Below are 26,114 nucleotides of genomic sequence, written 5' to 3'. Positions count from 1 at the left end.
GTGGATAAGTGTAAGGTGATGCATGTCGGTAACAAAAATCTTATACACGAATACAGGATGTCTGGTGCAGTACTGGGAGAGATCCCCAGGAAAGAGACTTGGGAGTACTGGTCGACAAGTCAATGAAGCCGTCCGTTCAATGTTTGGTGGTGACGAAAAGGGCGAACAAAATGCAGGCAGAAGAACAAATGGCTAAAAATGTAAAAAAGGGAGACAAAATTTTTTTCAGATATATTAGTGAAAGGAGGAAGATGAAAAATGGAATTGCTAAACTAAAAGATGCTGGGAACCGATTTGTGGAGAGTGATGAGGTAAAAGCAAATGTGCTAAACAAATACTTATGTTCTGTATTCATAGTAGAAAATCCTGGAGAAGGACCGAGATTGTCTATCAAAGTTACACGAGAAAATGGAGTAGATCCTGCGCCATTCACGGAGGAGAGTGAGCAACTTGAAAAACTGAAGGTGGACAAAGCGATGGGACCAGATGGAATCCATCCCAGGATACTAAGGGAGCTCAGAGAGGTTCTGGCGAGTCCTATTAAAAACTTGTTCAACAAATCTCTGGAGACGGGAGTGGTTCCTGGGGATTGGAGGAGAGTGGATGTGGTCCCTATCCACAAAAGTGGTCACAGGGATGAAGCGGGAAACTACAGGCCGGTGAGCCTCACTTCGGTTGTTGGAAAAATGATGGAAGTGTTGCTGAAAGAAAGGATAGTGTACTTCCTTGAATCTAAAGTGTTACAGGATCCGAGGCAACATAGCTTTACAAAAGGTAAATCGTGTCAAAAGAACCTGATTTAATTTTTTGATTGGGTGACCAGAAAGCTGAATCGAGGATATATGCTAAATGTAATTTACTTAGATTTCAGCAAAGCCTTTGATACGGTTCCTCATAGGAGGCTGTTCAACAAACTTGAAGGGTTGAAGTTAGGACCCAAAGTGGTGAACTGGGTTAGAAACTGGCTGTCGGACAGAGCCAGAGGGTGGTGGTTAATGGAAGTCTCTCGGAGGAAGGAAAGGTGAGTAGTGGAGTCCCTGAGGGTTTGGTGCTGGGGCCGATCCTGTTCAATATGTTTGTGAATGACATTGCTGAAGGGTTAGAAGGAAAAGTGTGCCTTTTTGCAGATGATACCAAGATTTGTAAGAGAAGACACCGAAGAGGGAGTGGAAAATATGAGAAAGGATCTGCCAAAGTTAGAGGAATGGTCTAATGCCTGGCAACTAAAATCCAATGCAAAGAAATGCAGAGTAATGCATTTGGGGGATTAATAATCGGAAGGAACCATATATGCTGGGAGGTGAGAAGCTGATATGCACGGACGGGGAGAGGGATCTTGGGGTTATAGTGTCCGAAGATCTAAAGACGAAAAAAGTGTGACAAGGCAGTGGCTGTATAAAGAGAGGCATAGCCAGTAGAAGGAAGAAGGTGTTGATGCCCCTGTACAGGTCGTTGGTGAGGCCCCTCTTGGAGTATTGTGTTCTATTTTGGAGACCGTATCTGGGCGACAAAAATGATAGGAGGCTTGCGCCAGAAGACGTATGAGGAGAGACTGGAAGCCCTGAATATGTATACCCTAGAGAAAAAGAGAGACAGGGGAGATATGATTCAGAAGTTCAAATACTTGAAGGGTTTTAACGTAGAACAAGATCTTTTCCAGAGAAAGGAAAATGGTAAAACCAGAGGACATAATTTGAGGTTGAGGGATGGTAGATTCAAGAGCAATGTTAAGAAATTCTACTTTACGGAGAGGGTGATGGATGCCTGGAATGCGCTCCCAAGAGAGGTGGTGGAGAGGAAAACGGTGACTGAGTTCAAAGAAGCGTGGGATGAACACAGAGGACCTAGAATCAGAAAATAATATTAAATATTGAACTAAGGCCAGTATTGGGCAGACTTGCATGGTCTGTGTCTGTATATGGCCGTTTGGGGGAGGATGGGCTGCAGAGGGCTTCAATAGCTGGGAGGGTTTAGATGGGCTGGAGTAGGTTTTGAGAGAGATTTCGACAGTTGAAACCCAAGCACAGTATCAAGTAGAGCTTTGGATTCTTGCCCAGAAATAGCTAAGAAGAAAAAAATTTAAATTGAATCAGGTTGGGTAGAATGGATGGACCATTCGGGTCTTTATCTGCCGTCATCTACTATGTTACTATGAAATGATTAAGAAGGGAATCATGAACATATCGGAGAAGGTTATCATGGTGCTGTACCGGGCCATGGTACGCTCTCACCTAGAATACTGCGTCCAGCACTGGTCGCCGTACATGAAGAAGGACACAGTACTACTCGAAAGGGTCCAGAGAAGAGTGACCAAAATGGTTAAGGGGCTGGAGGAGTTGCCATACAGTGAGAGATTAGAGAAAGTGGGCCTCTTCTGCCTTGAAAAGAGGAGACTGAGAGGGACATGATCGAAACATTCAAGATAATGAAGGGAATAGATTTAGTAGATAAAGCCAGGTTGTTCACCTTCTCCAAGGTAGAGAGAACAAGAGGGCCCTCTCTAAAGTTAAAAGGGGATAGATTCCGTACAAACGTAAGGAAGTTCTTCTTCATCCAGAGAATGGTGGAGAACTGGAATGCTCTTCCGGAGTCTGTCCTGGGGGAAAACACCCTCCAGGGATTCAAGACAAAGTTAGACAAGTTCCTTCTGAACCAGAATGTACGCAGGTAAAGCTAGTCTCAATTAGGGCACTGGTCTTTCACCAGAGGGCCGCTGCGTGAGCAGACTGCTGGGCACAATGGACCACTGGTCTGACCCAGCAGCGGCAATTCTTATGTTCTTAGTAAGTACTGCTACCTAGAGTGATAGTACCAACAATACATAGTAAATGATGGCAGAAAGACCTGAGTGTCTACCAGCTTGCCCAACAGTCACGGTCATCAATTAATGATTTAACTAACAATGAATGCAATACTTGATCATGGTCTTTCTTTAACATTTCTGGAACATAGATTATAGAAGCCATCTGGCACTGTTCCAATGTTCCAACTACTGGAGTTGCTGTCGAAGCCCACTTCAGTCCATCTTAAACCGGATTCCCTTATACAGGACACAGATTGTACAAATCTGCCTGGCACTGGCCTTAGTTCTCCATAGCCGGAGCTGCCATCTAGGCACCACTCATCACATCAACATGCAGTACTTGCAACCATTTAAGTTTTGGGGTTTTTTTTTTATACCATCAATTTTTTAATTAGACATCCTCTTTGTTCATCCTGTGCCTTTTTGAATTCTGTCACCATTTTTGTCTATACCAAGGAGACTTGTCGATATAGTACAGAGTCTATACTATAAGATCCAGGAGGTGAAAGTGAAGGTCCTACGTGTGTGTACCATAGAGCAGTGGTTCCCAACCCTGTCCTGGAGGAACACCAGGCCAATTGGGTTTTCAGGCTAGCCCTAATGAATATGCATGAAGCAAATTTGCATGCCTATCACTTCCATCATATGCAAATCTCTCTCATGCATATTCATTAGGGCTAGCCTGAAAACCCGATTGGCCTGGTGTTCCTCCAGGACAGGGTTGGGAATCACTGCCATAGAGGAATAAGGAGGCTAGAACAGAGAAATTCAGATACTATAGAGATCTAAAAAATGATTGGGTCATATTTCAGTAGTAAAGAAATTCTAAGACATTAAGGAGCAAATTCATCCAATAGATGCTAACTGATTTAGTGCGCTCTAATAATTAGTGCTCGCTAAATGCTAAGATACCTGTATTGGGTCCTCCCAGAGCTCTTGGAAAATACCCCAGATTGGTTATATTTGGAATGGCGACTTGTTTCCTCTAAATTTATCTCATGTTCTCAGTATCAAGATGCCTAGGAAATATAAAGAGAACAGAATATTGATGGATACATGGAAAACATTGCGTTATGTCAGTAATTTAACACCTAACCCAATAAATAAATCAAGAAATCGATCTATATGGCTAAACTCCAAGATTTAAGTTGGCGGTTTTAAAATCGTATGGAAGCATTGGATTATTGCAGGTATACGGACTTTAGATGATATTTCAAATGGTAAACTGCTTGATTTCTCACAGTTGCAACATAAATATGGTCTTAATAAATCACAAAGTTTTAAATGGTTGCAACTGAAGCAGGCTATTCAGGAGGGGTTCCCTGAATGGAAAAATCTCAATAATCAGTATAGTCTGGAGTTCTTATGCTTTCAGGCAGATTTCTTGGGACACCAGGCCGCACAGTGGTATAAATTGATATCTGGATTTATGAATAAAAAACCAAAGACTGGATTTGGAGCATTGAGATTAAGCATCAAATTTCTGCGTCTCAATGGCCACGAATTTGGTCTTGGAGAATGAGATGTACAGTGTCCGCATCTATCAGACAAACTTGGTTCTTTTTGGTACATAGAGCATTTTGGACCCCAGTTCGATTACAAAAATTAGATAGCTCTAAGTCTAATAGATGCTGGCATTGCAATCTGGAAGCAGGGACCCTAGATCATTTAATATTTTATTGACCCTGTATCATGGCCTTTTGGAAATCAATTTGGTCTCAAATAAATTGTTTATTAGGAAACCATGTAGCATTATTATATGATACAATTCTGTTCGGTATGTCAGTGAGAACAAAAAGTCAAATTTCATCAAGCAATAATAAACTTCTATTGATTATGATAGGAGTCGCCATGCAACATATCACCAGTAATTGTAAAAATTACAATAATCTTAGCTATACATTCTGGTGGAATTCGTTGTGCCACATTTACAAAATGGAAAGAATAATTGCTTTACAGAAAGGGAATTATAATAATTTAAAAAAATGGGGGGCCATTGACAAATTATTGTAATGATTAGACATCATTTTCCACTGACAGTATATTTATACATAGGGGGAGGGGGATGGTATAAAGTTCCTTTTTTTAAATTCTTTATTCATTTTTACATATTACAACAAGTATATAAGAAAAATCATTCGAACTTATAAATATACACTTGATTAACTTTCATGTATCATTAAAAATATAACTTTTCAGCCAATACCTATATTCTATAATATAATATGGTATAAAGTTCTATTAAAGATTTAATCAATAGATAAGAATACAATATTTATATGATATTTTTGACTGAAATTTTTGTGAGAAGGGTGGGTGGGGAGTGAATAAATTTATGTATTTACGATGACAATAGAAAGAAATTCAAGTGATGTGTAAAAGTTTTAAATGATGTAATATTGTGTACTTGATGTAAGATGAAAAATGAATAAAGAATTTGAAAAAAAAAATGCTAAGATACCTGTTATATTTTTAATTGGTTAGCATGCACTAGTGTCCCTTGATGAATTTATCCCCCACCTATGAATAACCTTGAAGTGGAAGGATGTAGTTTCAGGAATATTAAGACATTATTTTCTTTGCAGAAAGGGTTGTGAATACAGAGGAACATTCACCCAAGAGATATGGTGGAAGCAGAAATTTGTGTCCATCTCTGGGGGGGGAAGTGACTAAATCTCTTGAAACAAAAAATGAGGTTTCAACAAATACTATTAGAGCAAACACTGTAATACAACAGTTCAAGGCCCATCCTCTTACAAAAATCCAAATGTAACTTTTGCAGAGTGCTTAAGGATTTGTGGCATATTAGAATTCTAGATAGCCCAGGATATACATAGGAGTATCAGGGAAGGGAACGTAAGCTGGAGGCTTAGTGAAGCTTTGCAGAACTGTGGCAGGAGGAAAAATTGGACAGACTTGGATGGGGCTTGTAATTATTTGACTGCTATTAATATCCTATTTCTGTGGGGTCAGGAATGTCGGTGTGTTTGTCTCCCTAGAACCCAGCCGCTTTTGACTTTCTCCTGCAGCGAGTGGAGAAGACCATGCGGCATGCCATTGAGGAGGAAGAGAAGCTTTCTCTGGAGCATGTCACCAATTTCCAGGAAGTATGAGAGCTCCATATTTTCTCACCCCCCCCCACAACTCTGTACTTAATTCTCTCAAAGTCTCACATCTCAGCCATTTAAAACTTTTTTTTTTTATTAAATTTATTTAAAAATTTATATACCGCATAAATACTATGCGGTTTACAAAATTACATGCATACATATTAAAAATACTAAAACAAGTTTTGACAGAACAAACACAATAAAACATTGACAGTATCATTATTAAAACAGGTGTGTGATGATATCAAGCAGAAACTGACTTCCTTGAAAGAGGTACCAAACCGAATTGAGTGTCCCCTCATTTATCACCTGGATGTGGGCGCAATGTACCCCAATATCATCCTCACCAACCGGCTACAGGTAACGGCCAGTCTTTGTTGGCCTAAGAGAGTCTTCTTTGGTTCTTCCCCTTCCTTCCTCTTCCTATCTTGAGATACTAAGACACAACCTTATCTGTCCTTTCTTTAGCACTCTCCAGACCAGTAGAGGTTAACTTTACGAATGGGTATATATCTAATCATGACCAGCAGGTGGAGACTGAAAACAAAACTTTGGGACAGTATATCCTAGCCCCTCCTCTCTATTTCCCTCAGTCTTCTTTCAGTCTCCAGCAGGTGTGAGTGATCTGTGCCCATCTCCCTTGGTAGGGCTGTTGGAATTTGTTTAGGGGTTTATTGTCCCTGTTTTTGGCCGGACGGAGCTTGGTCGGGCCCTGTTTGGGGGTTCGTCCGACCTCAGGGGTGTCAAACCCGGCGGGTCACGAGCGGGGTCCCTCCCCCCACTTCCTCCACCTCCCCACATTTTTTTAGAGGAGCCTCAGCAGTAAGCCTTGCCCCCTAAGTCAAGCAAGGCATATTGCTTCGAGAGCCTGTGGAGTCTGTTCTGTAAAAAAAAAAAAAAATCCTGAGGTAGTGCTGGTCTGAAGGGTTATTTCCCTTTAAGAAAACTGTATTTTACTGTATTTTTTCATGTAACCGGCACTTTTTTATAGCTAGGTCGCGTATGGAGCAATTGTGCCCTTCTCCGGGGGAGTAGGACACATTTGAGTCCAGCCGCGAGGCACTCGCGGCCGGCCTGAACTCGGCGGTTTGGGTCGGTGAGGTGGTGGAGCTCCGTCGGCAGCGGCTGCAGGCGCCCAGAGCTCCCCGCCGATGGTGCCTCGCGAGTCGGCAGGGAACGGTGGGGAAGCCCGGTCTTCTCCGTCCGCCCACGGAGGGATTCCCCAAACCGCCGATGGTCGGGTTTTAGAGGATTCCCTCTCAGCTGATTTTTTGACAGCTGATGCCGGCTTGCCTGCTTTAGCGGCTGAGACTATTCAGGTTTCTCAGCCGCTTCAGGCTATGGAGGGAGCTTTTTTGGCGGGAAAACCGCCATCTTCTCTGTCTGGCCCCTCCATTTTGTCTTCCACCTCAGGTGACCTTCCCCCTGTTTTGACTATGCAGGGGCAAGGTTCTGCTGGGTCCCCTGCTGTGGCAGGGAGTCCCTTGGGACCCTCGGGGGTTTTTTTCTCCTGAATTTTTCTTTTCTTTATGCAGAGCCTATTTTCAGGCGGCTGGGGGTCCCGGTTGCGCCCAGGGGGTTTCGGGGGGTGGGTTTTCCTCCGCGCTCCCTGCGGCTTTGCCTCTCTCGTCTGGCGTGACGTCCCCTCCGCCGCCTCCCTTGTCCAAGCGTCCGCGGGTGTCGTGGGACGAGAATTTGTGGTCGGAGGAACGGGTCGGTCTGGAGGAGGACCTGGACCCTTCTGAGGAGTTCCAGGACTCTCTGGAGGGGACGGAAGCTGGCGGCGGGTTGTCGGATTTCCCGTTCTCCAGTGACGAGGTGTCCGTGGTGCGCCTTTTTCAGAAAGTTGAGCTGCCTGACCTTATTCAGCAGGTTTCTTCGGTTTTGCGTTTTGAGGACGCACCGCCGGAGACTCCGCGTGTGGGGGACCCCCTGTTACGGGGGATCCGTTCCGTTTCCCGCTCTTTTCCTATGCATCAGGATATTCGGGATATTATTCTGGAGCAGTGGAAAACGCCGGAGACGCCGTTTCGGCTGGCGCGCAGCATGGCTCGCCTGTATCCCATTCCTGAAGGGGATCGGGCTACGTTAGCTTCGCCAGTCGTGGATGCGGTGGTCTCGGCAATTTCCAAGCGGCATACCGTGCCTGTTGAGGGCGGTTCTGCCTTGCGGGACTCTGAGGAGCGCAAATTGGAGAGCATCCTTAAGCAAAATTTTCAGGTCTCTGCCTTTGGGGTCCAGGCGGCTATTTGTGGGGGACTGGTCGCTCGCGCCTTGTTTCGGTGGGCGGAGCGGGTCTTGGATCGAGAGTCTGACGACTGGTCTCTGGTGGATCAGGAGGTAGCGAAGATTGAGATGGCGGCCTCATTCCTCTCAGATGCTCTATAGGACTTGGTGCGGATCTCGGCTAAGTCTATGGCTTTTGGCGTGGCCGCAAGGCGTGTGTTGTGGCTGCGCGCTTGGGCGGCGGATGCTGCGTCCAAAGCTAAGCTTACTAAATTTCCCTTTCGGGGGTCGTTTTTGTTTGGAGAGGACTTGGATAAGTTGATTCAGACTCTGTCGGACTCGAAAGTTCCTCGTCTGCCGGAGGACCGTGCCCGCCCAGCGTCTCGGGGGGGTGCGGCCCGGGGGCGTTTGCAGGATTTTCGCAAGTATCGCCCTGGGCGTGGGGCTGCTTCTTTCCAGTCTCCGGGATTTTCCCGGGGTCTGTTCTTCCAGCGCATGCAGCTCTTTCGGGGGGCCCGTCGGGGGGCAGGGAATCCCTCCGCCGGTTCCCCCGCTTCCCGTCCTGCACAATGACGCCTTGCCGGCGCCCCCTTTGGTTCCGGTGGGGGCTCGGCTGCGCGAATTTTTCCCCAAATGGGCCGAGATCACGTCCGATCAGTGGGTCCTGGAGGTGGTGCGGGACGGTTATGCCCTGGAGTTCGCCCGCTCTCTGCCGGATTTTTTTCCTCGCTTCTCCATGTCAGACTCCGGGGAAGACGCAGGCTTTTCGCCAGACCCTTCAGCGCTTGCTAGATCTCAGGGCAGTTGTTCCGGTGCCCTCTCCAGAGTGGGGCACGGGCAGGTACTCCATTTACTTTGTGGTGCCCAAGAAGGAGGGGACTTTTCGGCCCATCCTCGATTTGAAAGGGGTCAACAGGGCTCTCAAGATTCCCTCTTTCCGTATGGAAACTCTGCGGTCGGTCATTCTGGCGGTTCAGCCGGGGGAGTTTCTCACTTCTCTCGATCTGACGGAGGCCTACTTGCATGTTCCCATTCGGGCCTCTCATCAGCGTTTCCTGCGCTTTGCGATCTTGGGTCGGCACTATCAATTCTGTGCGCTTCCCTTTGGGCTGGCCACGGCTCCTCGGACGTTCACCAAGGTGATGGTGGTCGTCGCGGCAGCCTTGCGGTCGGAGGGCATCCTGGTACACCCCTACCTGGACGACTGGTTAATTCGGGCAAAGTCGTTGCAGGAAAGCTCCCGGGTTACTGCTCGGGTGGTGGAGTTTCTCCGGTCGCTGGGCTGGGTGGTCAACCTTTCCAAGAGTCGGTTGGTCCCGGCTCAACGTCTGGAGTACCTAGGGGTGCTGTTCGACACCTCCTTGGGGAGGGTCTTCCTCCCAGAGGGCCGGGTGAGCAAATTGCAATCTCAGATTCGCCTGCTTTTGGCGTCCCGGTGTCCTTGGGCGCGAGATTTCCTCCAGGTCTTGGGGTCGATGGCGGCGTCCCTGGACGTGGTGAGGTGGGCGCGGGCCCACATGCGTCCTCTCCAGTATGCTCTGCTCCGGAGGTGGTCTCCCCAGAGGCACGGGATGGATGTTCCGGTTCCCCTGCGAGGCTTGGCGCGCTGCAGTCTGCGTTGGTGGCTCCAGACCCCTCACCTGGTTCAGGGGGTGGGTCTGGATCTCCCGCAGTGGACGGTGCTCCTGACGGATGCGAGTCTCCTGGGTTGGGGGGCTCAGTGTTTGGGTCACTCAGCTCAGGGCACCTGGTCCGCGGAGGAGGCCGCCTGGTCGATCAACGTGTTGGAGACCAGAGCGGTCCGTCTGGCGCTGTTGGCTTTCCACTCCCTGTTGCTGGGCAAGTCGGTCAGAGTGCTGTCGGACTATGCCACGGCGGTGGCTTATGTCAATCGTCAGGGGGGCACCAAGAGCACTCAGGTGGCGCAGGAGGCGGCTCTGCTCATGGTTTGGGCGGAGTCCCATCTGCTGGACCTCTCGGCCTCTCATATAGCCGGAGTAGAAAATGTTCAGGCAGACTTCCTCAGTCGTCACTTCCTAGATCCAGGAGAGTGGTGTCTCGGCGCCGAGGCGTTTTCAGTTGATAGTGCAGGCTTGGGGGCAGCCCCTGATGGACCTGATGGCCACGGGTGGCAACGCCAAAGTGTCCCGCTTCTTCAGTCGTCGCAGGGACGGTCTGGCCGAGGGTCTGGATGCTCTGGTCCAGCAGTGGCCAACGGAGGGGCTGTTGTATGTGTTCCCTCCTTGGCCGCTGGTGGGCAGAGTGCTTCTTCGCATTGTTCACCATCCGGGTTTGGTGGTGCTGGTGGCGCCGGATTGGCCTCGCCGTCCGTGGTATGCGGATCTGGTGAGGCACCTGGTAGCGGATCCTCTTCCTCTGCCTCTCTCGGACGACCTTCTGATGCAGGGTCCCATTCCCATGTTCGACCCGTCTCCCTTCTGTCTTACGGCGTGGCTCTTGAAAGGGGTCGCCTTAGCAAGAAGGGATATTCAGACAAGGTGATCTCTACTCTGTTGGGGTCCCGGAGGCTTTCTACCTCTCGGGCTTATGTGCGGGTTTGGCGTCTCTTTGAGGAATGGTGTCGGGCGCGGGGAGTGACCTCTTTTCGCGCTTCTCTGCCTCACATTCTAGAGTTCTTGCAGGATGGCCTGGATAGAGGCCTGGCTTGGTCTTCTCTCCGGGTTCATCTTGCGGCCCTGTCGGCCTTTCGAGGGTTGGTGTCAGGTCAGCGTTTTATCGGCTCTTCCTGATGTGATTCGGTTTTTGCGGGCGGCCAAGTTGCTTAGGCCTCCCCTACGGCCCTCGGTTCCCTCTTGGGATCTTAATCTGGTTCTCTCTGTTTTGGTGCGTCCGCCTTTTGAGCCCTTGGACGTCTGTTCTTTGAAGGACCTTACTTTGAAGGCGGTCTTTTTGGTGGCCATTACTTCTGCTAGGCGTGTTTCTGAGCTGCAGGCTTTCTCTTGTAGGGCTCCCTTCTTGGAGTTTTCTAGGGAGCGGGTCGTCTTGCGGCCTGTTCCTTCCTTTCTGCCGAAGGTTGTTTCTCCTTTTCATGTCAATCAATCGGTGGTTCTCCCAGTCTTGGGTGGTCGGGAGGGCTCTTCTGAGCAACGGCAGCTGCGCAAGTTGGATGTCGGTCGGGTCCTTCGCTCTTATGTGCAGCGGACCCAGGAATTCCGAAAGTCCGATCATCTCTTTGTCCTCCTGGCGGGTCCTCGTCGGGGAGCTGGCGCTTCTAAGGCTATTATTGCGCGCTGGATCAAGGAGACGATTGCTTCCGCTTATCTTCTGAAACAGCAGCCTATTCCGGAGTTTCTCAAGGCTCATTCCACTCGGGGTCAGGCGGCTTCTTGGGCTGAGTCGTCGCTCGTGCCTCCAGTGGATATTTGTAAGGCTGCGGTTTGGTCCTCCTTACATTCCTTTGTTCGTCATTATCGGGTTGATGTGCAGGCGCGTCGGGACGCGGTGTTCGGTGAGCGTGTACTGGTATCGGCCCTTCGGGGGTCCCGCCCGTGAGAGGGACTGCTTTGGTACGTCCCATTCGTAAAGTTAACCTCTACTGGTCTGGAGAGTGCTAAAGAAGGAGAAATTAGGTTCTTACCTGCTAATTTACTTTCTTTTAGCTTCTCCAGACCAGTAGAGGTCCCCACCCTGTCTGTTGTTGTTGTTGTTGGGGCTGTTGCGCAGGCAGTTTTTGGTTTTTGCTGCGGGTTCTAGTATTTTTCTAGGGCCGGGGAGAATTGAAGAACAGCGGCTGTGGCTCGGCTGGCTTAGCTGGCGAGCTGTGGGGACATTCTTCCTTCGGGAATTTCTCCTCTGCATTTTCCAACAGCATTTTGGGTATGTTATTTGTTACTCCTTTCGGAGTATTGTTTTTTCTCTCTGTTTTTTTCCAGTTCTTGGTTCTGCTTGGCTATTCGGCAGACTGAGGGAAATAAAGAGGAGGCGCTAGGATATACTGTCCCAAAGTTTTGTTTTCAGTCTCCACCTGCTGGTCATGATTAGATATATACCCATTCGTAAAGTTAACCTCTACTGGTCTGGAGAAGCTAAAAGAAAGTAAATTAGCAGGTAAGAACCTAATTTCTCCTTTTCTTTCCTGCTAGTTTCAAAATGTTGACATCTCGGTTTCTCTTTCCAGCCCTCTGCCATGGTGGATGAGGCCACTTGTGCCGCTTGTGACTTTAATAAACCAGGAGCCAACTGCCAGCGCCGGATGACATGGCAATGGAGAGGAGAGTTCAGTGAGTACCAACAGTGCCCACCCTTGGTGTAAACATGGATGGGGGTTGGGAAGGAAGAGGACTATGTTGGATTCTGCTGGAGGTGTGTGGAATAAGGAGAGAAAATGGAGCAAAATTAAAGCACAAGACATATTAGGCATGTGCTTAGGGCCCAAAAGTCTAGAGATGCCCTTTCAGATGTGTTCAGTATTTAGAAGGCTAGGATTTTCAATGGTCTGGATTTTTTTTTCTGGATTCTGAACATTTGTAAGCTGCCTGTTTCAAAGCCATTAGTGTGCAGATATATTTGAGTTTAGCCCAGCTCTCTAATGCTCCCCACTTCCATTGCAGAAGCTGTGATAGGATCCAGCCAGTAGGAAGGATTCTACTTAACAGGCAGATGGGGCTGAGCTGCAAGGACGGGGGGGGGGGGAGGGGGGGATTGAAGAATAAGTAGAGCTAGTGAGTGTGCGGGGTGGGGGGTGGGGCGGCGGAATGAGATTGTTATAAAGGAGTAGGCCTGAAGAACGAGGAAGTGTGAAGGAAAAGGACTGTCAGCAAATGCTAGAATTTTACTTGATGGTGAGCAGACCTGGTGAGGGGTGGGGGAGCTGCCTGATGAGCACTCGAGCAGAAGGGCACCTATGTTAGGTGCCGCTTGGCTTCCTAATCGCGGCCGCCTAGTGATGCTTAAACTTTGGGATCTGTGTGCAACTTTTTTTTATTTTGAATTGGCTTAATTGACGTGGTAACTGACTAGCCAGTTTTCAGCTGATCAAAAAACAAACCAATTAAGAGTTGGCGCCGAACTCTTAGCTTTTAGGATGCCCAGTGACACCTAAGTGGAGGTGCCGTTCGACATCTACTTGAAAATTAAGCCCAGTAAAACCTGGCCTGATATACAGGCACCTACTTCTAGGACGCCTAGCGATGCCTAAGCATGCCTAGGGACCACTAAGCAGGATTCTATAAGTGCACTTAGGCGCCATGTATAGAATCTGGCCCTAAAACCCTGCTTTTTTTTCTCTTCTCCCCACAGTGCCTGCAAGTCGCAGTGAGTACCACCGCATACAGCAGCAGCTGGAGTCTGAGAAATTTCCACCGCTGTTCCCAGATAGGCCACCACGTGCATTTCATGAACTGTCTCGTGAGGAGCAAGCCAAATATGAGAAGAAACGACTCGCAGGTGAATACCCCAAGACGCATTTGGAGCAATCCAGAGCATTAAAGAACTTTTCATTTTACTCAGTTACACGTTTCATGCATTTCATATTTTGGGAAACCATCATGTTCCTGTTGTATAATGATCTAGTTTTCTCCATGCATGTTGTATCAAACATGAGACTGGGATTTGCACTAGAGAGTTGCACGGGGACAGAAATCCCACCCGTCCCCGTCAGGATCCCTACCCATCCACGCAAGGAATTACTTCTATCACCGCCCGTCCCCATAAAAAGCAGCAATTACTTCTGACAGGATCATCAATTCCACAGTTTCTTTTGTGTTTGCGCTGCTGTTTTCCTTGTGGAATCTCTTTGGTGGAACCCTTTTGTTTTCTGTTCAGGTAATTAACTTATAAACCTCCTCTTTTACTAAGGCTGACGTGTCCATTATATTATATGGACGAACCCTGCTTCCAAAGCCTTCCATCCCTGTGGGAGTCCCATGGGCCAGAAGGGGGGTCCCCTTGGGAGTCCCATGGGTTAGGGGGGGATTCTCGCAGGACCCGCGGGATTCCTGTGATCCCCGTTCCCGTGCAGACCTCTAATTTGCACCCCTTCCCCTTAACCAATAATATAGTCCAGTTTATAAGTGCTCATGCTGTTTTGGGTTGCCCCTGAAGATAATGATTTTCTCGTTTTAAATTCTTTATTCATTTTTGCACATTACAACAAGTGTAGCAGATAAACTCATATGAACTTATAAATACACACTTGATTAATTCTCATATAACACTTTAAGTATAACATTTCATTACAAATTAATATTCTATAATATTTTGAATATTATGAAATAAACCTAATATTTAAACTATTCTTATTAAATAGAAAATCCTCCCCTCCCATCACAATATTACATTCAAGTACCATTACAATGAAACTATTGATATAATCATATATTATGAAATATTAAAAATAACCTCCCCCCCATATTTCCCTTCTAATCAAATATCTTATCTTGTGAAAAGTTTATCATTCATTACAAAAATCTGTTAACGGTCCCCGTATCGTCTGAAATTTACCAAAATATCCTTTTTGTGTTGCTATTGTACGTTCCATTTTGTATATATGACATACAAAATTCCACCAAAAGTTATAATTTAATGTACGTTATTTGCTGTATTGCTACTCCAGGCAAAATAAATAAAAGTTTGTTATTATTTGACGAGATTTGGCTCCTTGCTCTCATTGTTGTTCCAAATAAGATAGTATCATATAATGATTTTATAATGATATAATAATGATAATGATTTTCTGAACTCATGGGTACTGAGAAACGTACCTTGAATATGAAATAAAAAGAAACTGCTCTTGTCAGTTCAGTCACTGGAAGAAAACATCAAACTGGGCAAGGCGTACGTCTGCGTACTCTGTTCCCCTTTCCGACTCCCATGTTAGCAAACTCAGACTAACTCAAAATGGTAATCTTTTTTTTTTATTATTTTTTTTTATTAATTCTTTATTGATTTTAAAACTTTCATCAAGTGTACAAAAATTGCAACACAATAATATAGATTTAATCACTTGTACATCTTAACGTTATATCTTATAATTGCAAATATAACCCTCCCTCTCCCATCCCGAAATCCCTTTAGTAATTTATTTTTCATATAATAGAAACCCTCCCCCCACCCCACCCTTATCTTACATATTAAATATAGAAATATTAGAAAAATGGCATCAATCATGACAAAAGGACGTTAATGGTTCCCACATTTTAATGAAGTTTTTATAATTTCCATTTTGCACCGCTATTGATCTTTCCATTTTGTATATGTGACATACCGAATTCCATCAAAATTTAAAATTGAGCCTACTATGGTCTTTCCAGTTATTAGTAATATGTTGAATGGCTACTCCGGTCAAAATCAATAAAAGTTTGTTATTACACATTGATATCTGACTCTTTTTTCTCATAGACATACCAAAAAGTACAGTATCATAAGTTAATGCTACGTGATTTTCTAATAAACAATTTACTTGATCCCAGATTGAATTCCAAAAGGCTAAGATATGGGGACAATAAAACAAAAGATGATCTAAAGTTCAAAATGGTAATCTAATGTTCTCCTTTTTAATTTGTCTTCCTTCCGTTCTTTGGCACTCATGTTTAGTTTTGGTTCATAGGCTTTTAAGGGACTTTTCACATCATGTCCCTCGTCTTTAAGGAATATAGCCATTTGTTGATATCTCTCTGGCCATCTCTATCTTTTTTTTCCCCCCAGATTATTGCCGAAAAGCCTATAAGAAAATCCATGTCACAAGACTGGAGGATCGTGTTACTACCATCTGTCAGCGGGAAAACTCGTTTTATGTTGACACTGTGCGAGCATTTCGGGACCGCCGCTATGAGTTCAAGGGGTTGCACAAGGTGGGAATGAGAGAGTGAACTTGTTTTTATTTTTGTCATAATCTGAGAAAAGGGACCAAGTCTTAGCTGGCTAAGTAAGATACTGATTCAAATGCAACAAACCACATCTTTCTATCATTTAATTTACCAGAGATGTGGAGAGCAATTTTCAAAAAAGACGTCGTATGTGAAGCTTAATTGTTTCCAGCTGACCTTCTAAAGCTGGAGGAACAAAAATGGCCATTTTTGAATGACAAACTGCTACATGTCCAAATATATATACTTTTTTGAAAATCATCTACTTTGATGTCCCAGTGGCCATCAAAGTACCCCATTTTTGATCAGAAAAACATCCAGGTTGAAAACATCCTAATCCTGACCATTTGGACGTGGGTGGGACCAGCAATAGTAGTGGACTGGCCACATAGACATCCCCGACAGAGCAATGGGACACCTTAGAGGGCACTGCTATGAACTTCACATAAAGGGTGCCAGCTGTACATCTCACTATAACCCCTTTATAATTTAGGGTGAGCCCCCCAACTCCCCCCCCCCCAATCGCACTAATAGCTGCAGGTGGCACATGTATGGTAGTATAGTAGGTTTTGAGTGGGCTCACACGTTCTGCCATAAATGTGGTTAGAGTGACTTACATAACATAACTTAACTTTATTTTTCTATACCGCCTTAATCAAAATAATTCTAGGCGGTTTCCATAAAAGGGAAAAACTGGACAATCGGTGAAATACAAAATAGTAAAAAATGAATACAAATTAAAAATTTTAAATTGATAGGATAAGATTAAATATGTTTAAAAATAAAGATAAAAGTACAGATTAAGAGATAAATTTATCAAATAATATTGTCTTGATTTCTTTTCTAAAAGCGACATAGGACAACATGGCTCCGCTGATATAATTACCCGACCAGGACTATTGTTTGCTTGCTTGAAAAGCAAGCATCCTATCTAAATAAGACCTGAGTTTACAGCCTAAAATCTTCGGGTAAGCAAATAAGTTGCAGTTCCTGGTTATCCGCACAGGATTATATAACACAAAATGAGATAGCAGGTATATAGGTGCCAATCCCCAAACTGACTTGAAACAGAGACATGAGAAATTAAACATTACTCGTGCCTCCACTGGCAACCAGTGCAGTGATCGGTAATAAGGGTTGATATGACCACTTTTCTTTAGTCTGAAGATCAGACAAACAGCCGTGTTTTGCACTATTCTTAAATTTTTTTACTACTTTCTTCGGTGCGCCCAAGTAGGCAATATTACAGTAGTCCAATATAGATAATACCAATGCCTGCACCAACAGCCTAAAAGTTAAGAAATCAAAATAATTTTTGATGGTCTTTTAACTTCCATAATATAAAAAAAAGCACTTTTTCACTTATGGGCCTGGGTCCTCCTCACTATGGTTCACTAGTCCACCCATCAGGCTGACACCTGTGTGCAGCTCTACTAGGCTTCCCCATACCAGATGGTGCAGTTTTAGAGCTGGGCATGTACCTTTTTCTTCTCATTCTTGTATGATGGAAGGGAGTCAGTGAGCACTGGGGGAGTGTGGGGGTGTGTTCATTGTCTCAGATACAGAATTAGATTATAAGTGCTCTGGGGACAGGAAAATTCATACTGTAACTGAATGTAACTAACTTTGAACTAATCTAAATGGAATAGAACAATTCTTACTGTAACAATATAAATAACTTTGAACTAGTACCAAAAAAAGGCATGACCAGCTAAAAAAAAAGAAAGATGGTTTTATACAAGTTACAGCAACAGAGTATCCCTACTTGGATCAGCTTTGTCAGAACCTGAGGCAGTGGGAGACGATGCCTTATCCAGTACTCAAGCTGGAATAAAATGCTGGTCTTCCGATTCCCCGACTCTTCTCTGAATCCTGCACCGTTTCATCTGTTTCACTCAGCTGACCACCGTCTCTTTCTCAGGTCTGGAAGAAGAAGCTGTCAGCTGCTCTGGAGAGTGGAGATGCAGCCGAAGTGAAGCGCTGTAAGAATATGGAGATCTTGTACGAATCTCTGCAGCTGGCACACAAGTGCATCCTGAATTCATTCTATGGATATGTAATGCGCAAGGGGTAGGTGAAACTCTTATTGCAGAAGGTGTCTCTGCAAAGGCACCAGGTATTGTGTCCTCAGGGATCTTGCTTATGAATATCTAAATGCAAAAAATATCTTACGCTTCCAAAGCAGATTGCCTTGTGCAACTAGTTGCATTTGCTGCTTACTGGTTTCTGCTGCCTTGCTGCACTTAAGAGTCCTGTTGACTCAATGGATGGAATCGAGAGGAAATAATTTTTTTTTTTTTAATAATTCTTTATTCATTTTTAAAACTTTCATCAAGTGTACAACAATCATAATAAACACAATTAATCAGAGCACTTGCATATCTTATCATTATAATCTAAACATACAAATGTAACCCTCTCCCCACCCTCCCTCAAAGCCCTTCATTCATAATAAGAAACCTATATTTGTATCCCTCCCCCCCCCTCCCAATACTATATGGAAATAATTGAAATGCTGCTCTGTATTTACCTTCCTTTCTCCCCAGATTGATCTGACACCATCCCTGTATACACTGGTTCTTCCCACAGGTGCCCTATTTCTTGAGACATTGCTCCTGATCTCTGAGTGCAAGCTGAGTAATTTGCTTGTGATTTCGGTTTCTGTCTTGTTCCAGAGCCCGTTGGTATTCTATGGAAATGGCTGGAATTGTTTGCTACACTGGAGCCAACATCATCACACAGGCCCGTGAGCTGATAGAGCAGATTGGGTGAGTGTTACCTGCGGAATTCTGAGTCAGATAAAATGTACGTTATTTTGAATGCTGAAACTCGCGCTCGTTATAATCGCATTTTTGACTCCCCTCAATTGTGTGCAGAAGGCCATCGGTACTCTACCTTGAAATATTTGTCTGTTGCGTACGCTGAAACAGACTGTATGGTCTCGTGTTTTTACTCATCTATTGAATCAATACCACGGGTCTCATGTTCACGCATCTACTCATCTATTGGGTTGATACCACTGCTATGCCATTTGCTGTGATAATCTTTTGCTGCTACTGTGGATACAAGGTGAAATTATTTGTGTACAGATAACTGCCTTATCCTTACAACAATTTGTACCAACTTGGGACTATTAGTTGACATTTTTTGACTATGCTTTTGCCAGCTGAAACTGATTTCATTGTTTTATGTTGAATAATAAACCTGGTTGCTCCAGTTCATCTGGTGTTTGCTCTCCGGTTTTTGGTTTCTCCTTTTGTTTAGTGGGGTTTTGAGGTTTCCTTTTGTTGCTGCATTCTTTTTTCAATAATAAGTGCTTTGTGTTTTCTCTCTTTATTTTTTAATCTGCTCCCAGACCATCTCTTGAGCTCTCAAAAATACTGGTGGTATCTCAAAATCTACAACTCTTCCTTCCTTCCCTTCACCAGGAGACCGCTGGAGCTGGACACAGATGGTATCTGGTGTGTTCTTCCCAACAGTTTCCCTGAAAACTTTGTCATCAAGTCAACCAACTCCAAGAAACCAAAAGTGGCCATCTCATACCCGGGTGCTATGCTGAATATTCTTGTGAAGGTGAGTCTAGCACCAGTGCAGGCATCCAAAGGTGAGTAGCACCAGTGCAAGTATCCAAAGACCATTTCTTTATCGTCCCTCCAGACCGGCACAGAAACTAATGGGTAATAGCTCACCACGACCAGCAGGTGGAGACTGAGACACAAACTTGTGGCTGAAGTATAAGTGGGCTGTGCAGTCCCAAGTCTGCTCTCATCTCCAGCAGGTGAAGGTGGTAAGCCTGTGCAGTCTTTCCCTGGTTCAGGGCTGTTGGATTTTGTTTAAATTGACTTTCTTGTTGCATAAGAAGCGCCATCTCCAGATCAGACCTTCTGTCCATCAAGTCCGGCGATCCGCACAAGCGGAGGCCCTGCCAGGCATACACCTGACGTAATTTTTAGTCACCCATATCCTTCTATGCCTCTCGTAAGGATATGTGCATCTAGTTTGCTTTTGAATCCTAGGATGGTCGATTCCGCAATAACCTCCTCTGGGAGAGCATTCCAGGTGTCAACCACTCCCTGTGTGAAGCAGAACTTCCTGATATTTGTCCTGAACTTGTCCCCCCCTTAGCTTCATTCTGTGTCCTCTTGTCCTTGTCAAATTGGACAATGTAAATAATTTTTTCTGCTCTATTTTGTCGATTCCTTTCAGTATTTTGAAGGTCTCGATCATATCCCCTCGCAGTCTCCTTTTCTCAAGGGAGAACAATCCCAGTCTCTTAAGTCGATCCTCGTATTCCAGTTTCTCCATTCCATTTACTAGTTTCGTTGCTCATCTCTGCACCCTCTCCAGCAGTTTTATATCTTTCTTTAGGTTGGGAGACCAATGTTGGACGCAGTATTCCAAGTGGGGTTTGACAATTGCTCTATAAAGCGGCATTATGACCCTCTCCGATCTACTCGTGATTCCATTCTTTATCATGCCCAACATCCTATTTGCTTTCTTTGCCGTCGCCGCACATTGTGCCGACGGTTTCAGGGTCCTATCAGAACACCCAGGTCCTTTTCTTGTTCGCTCTTACCCAGAGTTGCACCTGACATTCTGTACTCGTATTCTTTGTTTTTTCTGCCTAAATGCATTTCTCCACATTAAACTTCATCTGCCATTTCTCCGCCCATTTCTCTAAATGACACAAGTCGCTCTGGAGTTCCTCGCTATCCTTCTGCGATCTGATCGCCCGGCATAGCTTGGTGTCGTCTGCAAACTTGGTGATCTCACTGGATGTTCCTTCTTCTAGGTCATTGATATAAATATTAAATAAGATCGGCCCAAGTACCAAGCCCTGGGGTACACCACTAGTCACTTTCTCTCAATCGGAGAACTTCCCATTTATGCCCACTCTCTGTTTTCTGTTCTCCAGCCATTTGCCTATCCATCTTTGTATATCCCCCTCTATTCCATGGCTTTGTAGTTTCCTGAGAAGTCTTACGTGTGGAACTTTGTCGAAAGCTTTCTGGAAGTCTAAGTATGTCCACCGGTTCTCCACTATCAATTTATTTGTTCATTTGTGGTGCCGGATTGAGCTTGGGGGACCCTTTCGGTGGTCCATCCGAGCTCAGGGGTGCCACACTCGATGGGTCAAGTCACTCCCCCATTTCTTCACACCCCCTCCCCCCAATTTTTTTCTGTGTAGGTGCTTCAGCTGTAAGCCTTGCTATTGGCAAGGCTCGTATAGCTTTGAGAGCCAATGAGGTCTGTTCAATTGTTCTTTAAAGTTGTATTGAAAAAAAAAGTCCTGGGGCAGTGCCGGTCTGAAGGGAAGCCTTCAGTTAAGTGAGTTTTATTGCTAATCGGCACTTGTATTTTTTTTTTTTTTCCTTGTAGTGGTTTTTGCAATGAGCACTTTTAAAGGGAAAACATGCTCATCATGCTCCAGGCGCATGGTCGATGTGGCTGGCGTGTACATGAAGTGCACCGGCCATCATGCAAAGGAATACTCACCGGTGAACAGGGTTCCGCTTTGTGCGTGCACCAAGTTGGCAGCAGGCAGGTTGCTCGACCTCAAAGCAGTGGTCCCAGTGCCTCCTCGGGAGTGTCGCACCAGCAGATATTCCATTTTCTTCTTGGTGCCCAAGAAGGAGGGGTCCTTTCTGCCCATTTTAGATCTGAAGTGTCTCAACAGGGCATTCCGGGTTCCGTCTTTTCGTATGGGGACCCTGAGATCGGTCATTCTTGTGGTCCAGCCTGGGGAATTCCTAATTTCTCTCAATCTGACGGAGGCCTACCTGCATTCTCCGATTTGGGCTTCCCATCAGTGTTTCCTTCGCTTTGTGATTTTGGAAAAGCACTATCGGTTTTGTGTGTTTCCTTTTGGTCTGGCTACAGGTCCGGACTTTCACCAAGATTATGGTGGTAGTGGCGGCGGCAGCCTTATGCAAGGGGGGCATTTTGGTTCATCCCTAGCTGGATGACTGGTTGTTTCGAGCAAAGTCCTGTCAGGAGAGCTCCTGGGTTTTGGCTTGGGTTGTGGAGTTCTGCAGTCGCTGTGATGGGTGGTCAGTTTGTCCAAAACCTGGTTGACGCTGTCTCAATGCTTGGAGTACCTCGGGGTTCTCTTTGACACCAGCTTGGGTAGAGTATTCCTCCCAGAGGCCTGAGTGTACAAGTTGCAATCACAGATTCACTTCCTGATGGATTGTCGGTGTCCTCGGGCATAGGATTTTCCTCAGGTCTTGGGTCGATGACAGCCTCCCTGGATATGGTCTGGCTCACATGCACCCACTTCATTATGCTCTTCTCCGACAGTGGTCACCTCAGATGCATGATCTGGACTCTCCAGTTCCTCTTCAGGTGTTAGTTCGTCGCAGCCTCCACTGGTGGCTACAGGCTTCCAATCTGGTGCAAAGAGTGAGTCTGGATCAGCCTCCAGTCTCCTCAGTTAGGGAGCTCAGTGTCTTGGTCACTCGTCTCAGGGCAGCTCCGTAGAAGGCATCCTGGTTGATCAACGTTCTGGAGACCAGAGCCATCCGGTTGGTGTTACTAGCATTCCAGACATTGCTGAAGGGCAAGGTGGTTCGGGTTCTCTCGGACAATGCCATGGTGGTGGCTTACGTCAATTGTCAGGGGGGAACCAAGAGTCCGATGGCACAGGAAGCTTCTCTGTTCATGAATGCAGAGGCTCATCTTCTGGACCTCTTGGCTTCCCACATTACGGGAGTGGAAAATGTCCAGGTGGACTTCCTCAGTTGTCACATACTGGATCCCGGCGAGTGGTGTCTCGGTCCCACAGCCTTAACATAAGAACATAAGCAATGCCTCCACTGGGTCAGACCCGAGGTCCATCGTGCCCAACAGTCCGCTCATGCGGCGGCCCAACAGGTCCAGGACCTGTGCAGTAGCCCTCTATCTATACCCCTATACATAGAAAGATGACGGCAGAAAAGGGCTATAGCCCATCAAGTCTGCCCACTCTACTGACCCACCCCACTTCCTAGCATTCATTTTGAATCTGTCTCCTTCGGAAAAGTTGGAAGGAGACAGATTCAAAACGAATGCTAGGAAGTTTTTCTTTACCCAGCGTGTGGTGGACACCTGGAATGCGCTTCCAGAGGACGTAATAGGACAGAGTACGGTACTGGAGTTCAAGAAAGGATTGGACAATTTCCTGCTGGAAAAAGGGATACTTTTTCCAGCAGGAAATTGTCCAATCCTTTCTTGAACTCCAGTACCGTACTCTGTCCTATTACGTCCTCTGGAAGCGCATTCCAGGTGTCCACCACACGCTGGGTAAAGAAAAACTTCCTAGCATTCGTTTTGAATCTGTCTCCTTCCAACTTTTCCGAAGGAGACAGATTCAAAATGAATGCTAGGAAGTGGGGTGGGTCAGTAGAGTGGGCAGACTTGATGGGCTATAGCCCTTTTCTGCCGTCATCTTTCTATGTTTCTATGTGTTAGTACATCCTCCTTTTGAGCCTCTGGGCTCCTGCACATTGGACCTTACTCTTAAGGCAGGCTTCCTGGTGGCCATTACTTCTGTGAGATGCGTTTCCGAGCTGCAGGCTTTTTCTTGTAGGCCTCCCTTCCTGGAGTTCTCTAGAGAGCAGGTCATGCTACGGCCAGTTCCTTCTTTTCTGCTGCACCTTTTCTGTCTCACCTTTTCATGTCAACTAGTCTGTGGTCCTCCCGACCTTGGGTAGTCTCTTTGGAGTAGAGGCAGTTGTGCAAGTTGGATGTCTGTCGGGTCCTTCACTCTTATGTTCAGCAGAGCCAGGAATTCCGGAAATCAGATCGTCTTTTGTCCTCTTGGCAGGCCCTTGTAAGGAGGACGGTGCTTCTAAGGCTACCATTGCTTGATGGATCAAGGAGGCTGTTGATTCTGCGTACCTTCTTCAGAAGAAGCCTGTTTCGGAATGTCTCGAAGCTCATTCCACTCGGGGTCAGATAGCTTCTTGGGCTGAGTCTTCTCTTGTGCCTCTGGTGGATATCTGTAGGCGCGTCAGGATAAGAACATAAGAATTGCCATTGCTAGGTCAGACCAGTGGCCCATCATGCCTAGCAGTCCGCTCACGTGGCAGCCCTTAGGTTAAAGACCAGTGCCCTAACTGAGACTAGCTATACCTACATATGGATGCGGTGTTCGGTGAACGTGTTCTTGTGGCAGCTCTTCAGGGGGTCCCACCTATGATTGGTACTGCTTTGGTACGTTCCATCAGTTTCTGTGATAAAGGAGAAATTAGGTTCTTACCTGCTAATTTTCTTTCTTTTAGTCCCTCCAGACCGGCACAGACCCCGCCCTGTTGGGTTTTTTCTTCAGAGTTTTGAGCAAAGAGTCTGATTTTTTTTCTTTGGTGTCTTTTTTGTTCGTTTGTTTTGGTGTGTTAGGGGAGATTAAAAGAACCAGTGGCGTTTTGGTTCGTCTGGCGAACTGTGGGAACATTTTTGAAGGTTTTTATTCTATTCAATATACAACAGTTTTCTCTATGTTAGTTACTATTCTCCTGAGAGTGTTGTTGCAGTTCACAGTTCTTAGTTTCTTAGTTCTGCTTGGCTATTCGTCAGACTGATTGTACTTGGGACTGCACAGCCCACTTTTACTACAACCAAAAGTTTGTGTCTAAGTCTTCACCTGCTGGTTGTGGTGATCTATTACCCATCAGTTTCTGTGCCGGTCTAGAGGGACTAAATGAAAGAAAATTAGCAGGTAAGAACCTAATTTCTCCTTGGCATTGCTCATAAAGGAAATGCTTGGTAACTCTTGCAGATACTGAGAAGTTGGCTGGCTGGGGGTGTTTCTTGATTCCTGCAAAGTAGGAGTGAGCAACCAAGAATGAATCTCACTATTATGATCTGCTGGGCATTTCCCAAGTGTCCAAGGAGATACTGGCCTGACCCAGCATCACATTTCTGTGTTCTTAAATAAACTCTCCTCTTCTCCTTGCATAGTGCACTAACAGTAAAAGTAATTAGCAACTTAACTCATAAATATTGCCTTCTGATTAACTGGATAAACTAAACTAAACCTTAAGTTTATATACCGCATCATCTCCACGGATGTTGTGTTGCTCGGCACGGTTTACAAGAACTTAAAATATAGGAAGAGAAGGAAAAAAAAAAAAGGTTTACATGAACTTTTATATAGAAGAGAAGAGTAAGGGGGGATAGAATTACATTTTAGTGAAAAGCCAGGTTTTCAGTTGCTTGCGGAATAATTGGAGGGAGCCCAAGTTCCGCAGCGGGGTAGTAAGGTCGTTCCAAAGACCTGTGATTCTGAAGAGAAGGGATTTTCCCAGTTTGCCTGCATAGCGAATACCGTGTAGAGAGGGGAAGGATAATTTATACCTTTGGGCGGGTCTGGTAGAGTCAGGACTCGAGCAGTTATAAGATAGTGGGATTAAGGGAGGAAGATGCTGTGAATGATCTTAAAAGCCAGGCAGGAGCATTTGAAATAAAGGGGATGGGACTTGAGTACTTTTTAATGTGTGGTTACAATCAAAGCGGTTTACATATTTTTAGACAGATACCTATTTTATACCTGGGGCAATGAAATGTTAAGTGACTTGCTCAGAGTCACAAGGAGCTGCAGTGGGAATCGAACTCACAACCTCAAGGTGCTGAGGCAGCTGCTTGAGCTACTAGGACATTCCTCCACAACACCAGAATTTATTACAGTAGAATTCCGTAAACCAACCTTTAGTTATCCTGTGATTTGGATCAACTGACAGTTGGTAATCTTGGCTGTGCTCACTCTCTTCCTCCAAATGTTAGGGCACCAACCACACCTCCCAGAACCCCTCCCCCAGTTGCTTCTGCCCATGCTGATTCTATCTTAAAAATGGCTGCTGGGAACTCTAGTGGCAGCCTCGTGAGATTGCTGCTAGAGGTCATGGCAGCCATTTTGAAAGCAGATCTGGCATGGACAGGATCAATTGGGGATCTCATTGAACCAGGGCTTTGAAGGTAGACCTGGGGAGCGGGGCTTTGCTTGGGTGGGGGGTTTAGGAGTGGGGAGGCTGTTAACTAGAGGGGAGTGGAAGGGGAAAGAATGCAATGCAGTGTGTAGAGTCTCAGATTATCTGACTTTCAGTTATACAACATCTGAAGTCCCATTAAATCAGGTAATTGACTACTGTACCAGTGTGACTGCATAGTATGAAG

At 45.7% G+C, this 26,114-nt stretch overlaps 1 protein-coding gene across 1 annotated transcript in view; it reads left to right on the top strand.

Moving 5' to 3' along the window:
* The window catches only part of POLE (DNA polymerase epsilon, catalytic subunit), a 236,966-nt gene that overhangs the window by 103,578 nt on the left and 107,274 nt on the right, over positions 1 to 26,114 (top strand). The window contains exons 16-23 of the mRNA XM_033955915.1: positions 5,803 to 5,910; positions 6,145 to 6,273; positions 12,278 to 12,380; positions 13,399 to 13,545; positions 15,805 to 15,950; positions 17,887 to 18,035; positions 18,641 to 18,733; positions 19,394 to 19,538. Coding sequence (XP_033811806.1) covers positions 5,803 to 5,910; positions 6,145 to 6,273; positions 12,278 to 12,380; positions 13,399 to 13,545; positions 15,805 to 15,950; positions 17,887 to 18,035; positions 18,641 to 18,733; positions 19,394 to 19,538 — 1,020 coding nt within the window. The remainder of the gene's footprint in view (positions 1 to 5,802; positions 5,911 to 6,144; positions 6,274 to 12,277; positions 12,381 to 13,398; positions 13,546 to 15,804; positions 15,951 to 17,886; positions 18,036 to 18,640; positions 18,734 to 19,393; positions 19,539 to 26,114) is intronic.

The sequence above is a fragment of the Geotrypetes seraphini genome, chromosome 8, assembly GCF_902459505.1.
Source record: "Geotrypetes seraphini chromosome 8, aGeoSer1.1, whole genome shotgun sequence".
Classification (NCBI taxonomy): domain Eukaryota; kingdom Metazoa; phylum Chordata; class Amphibia; order Gymnophiona; family Dermophiidae; genus Geotrypetes; species Geotrypetes seraphini.
The sequence above is the reverse complement of the archived record's forward strand: the minus strand, read 5'-3'. Positions and strand labels throughout refer to the sequence as shown.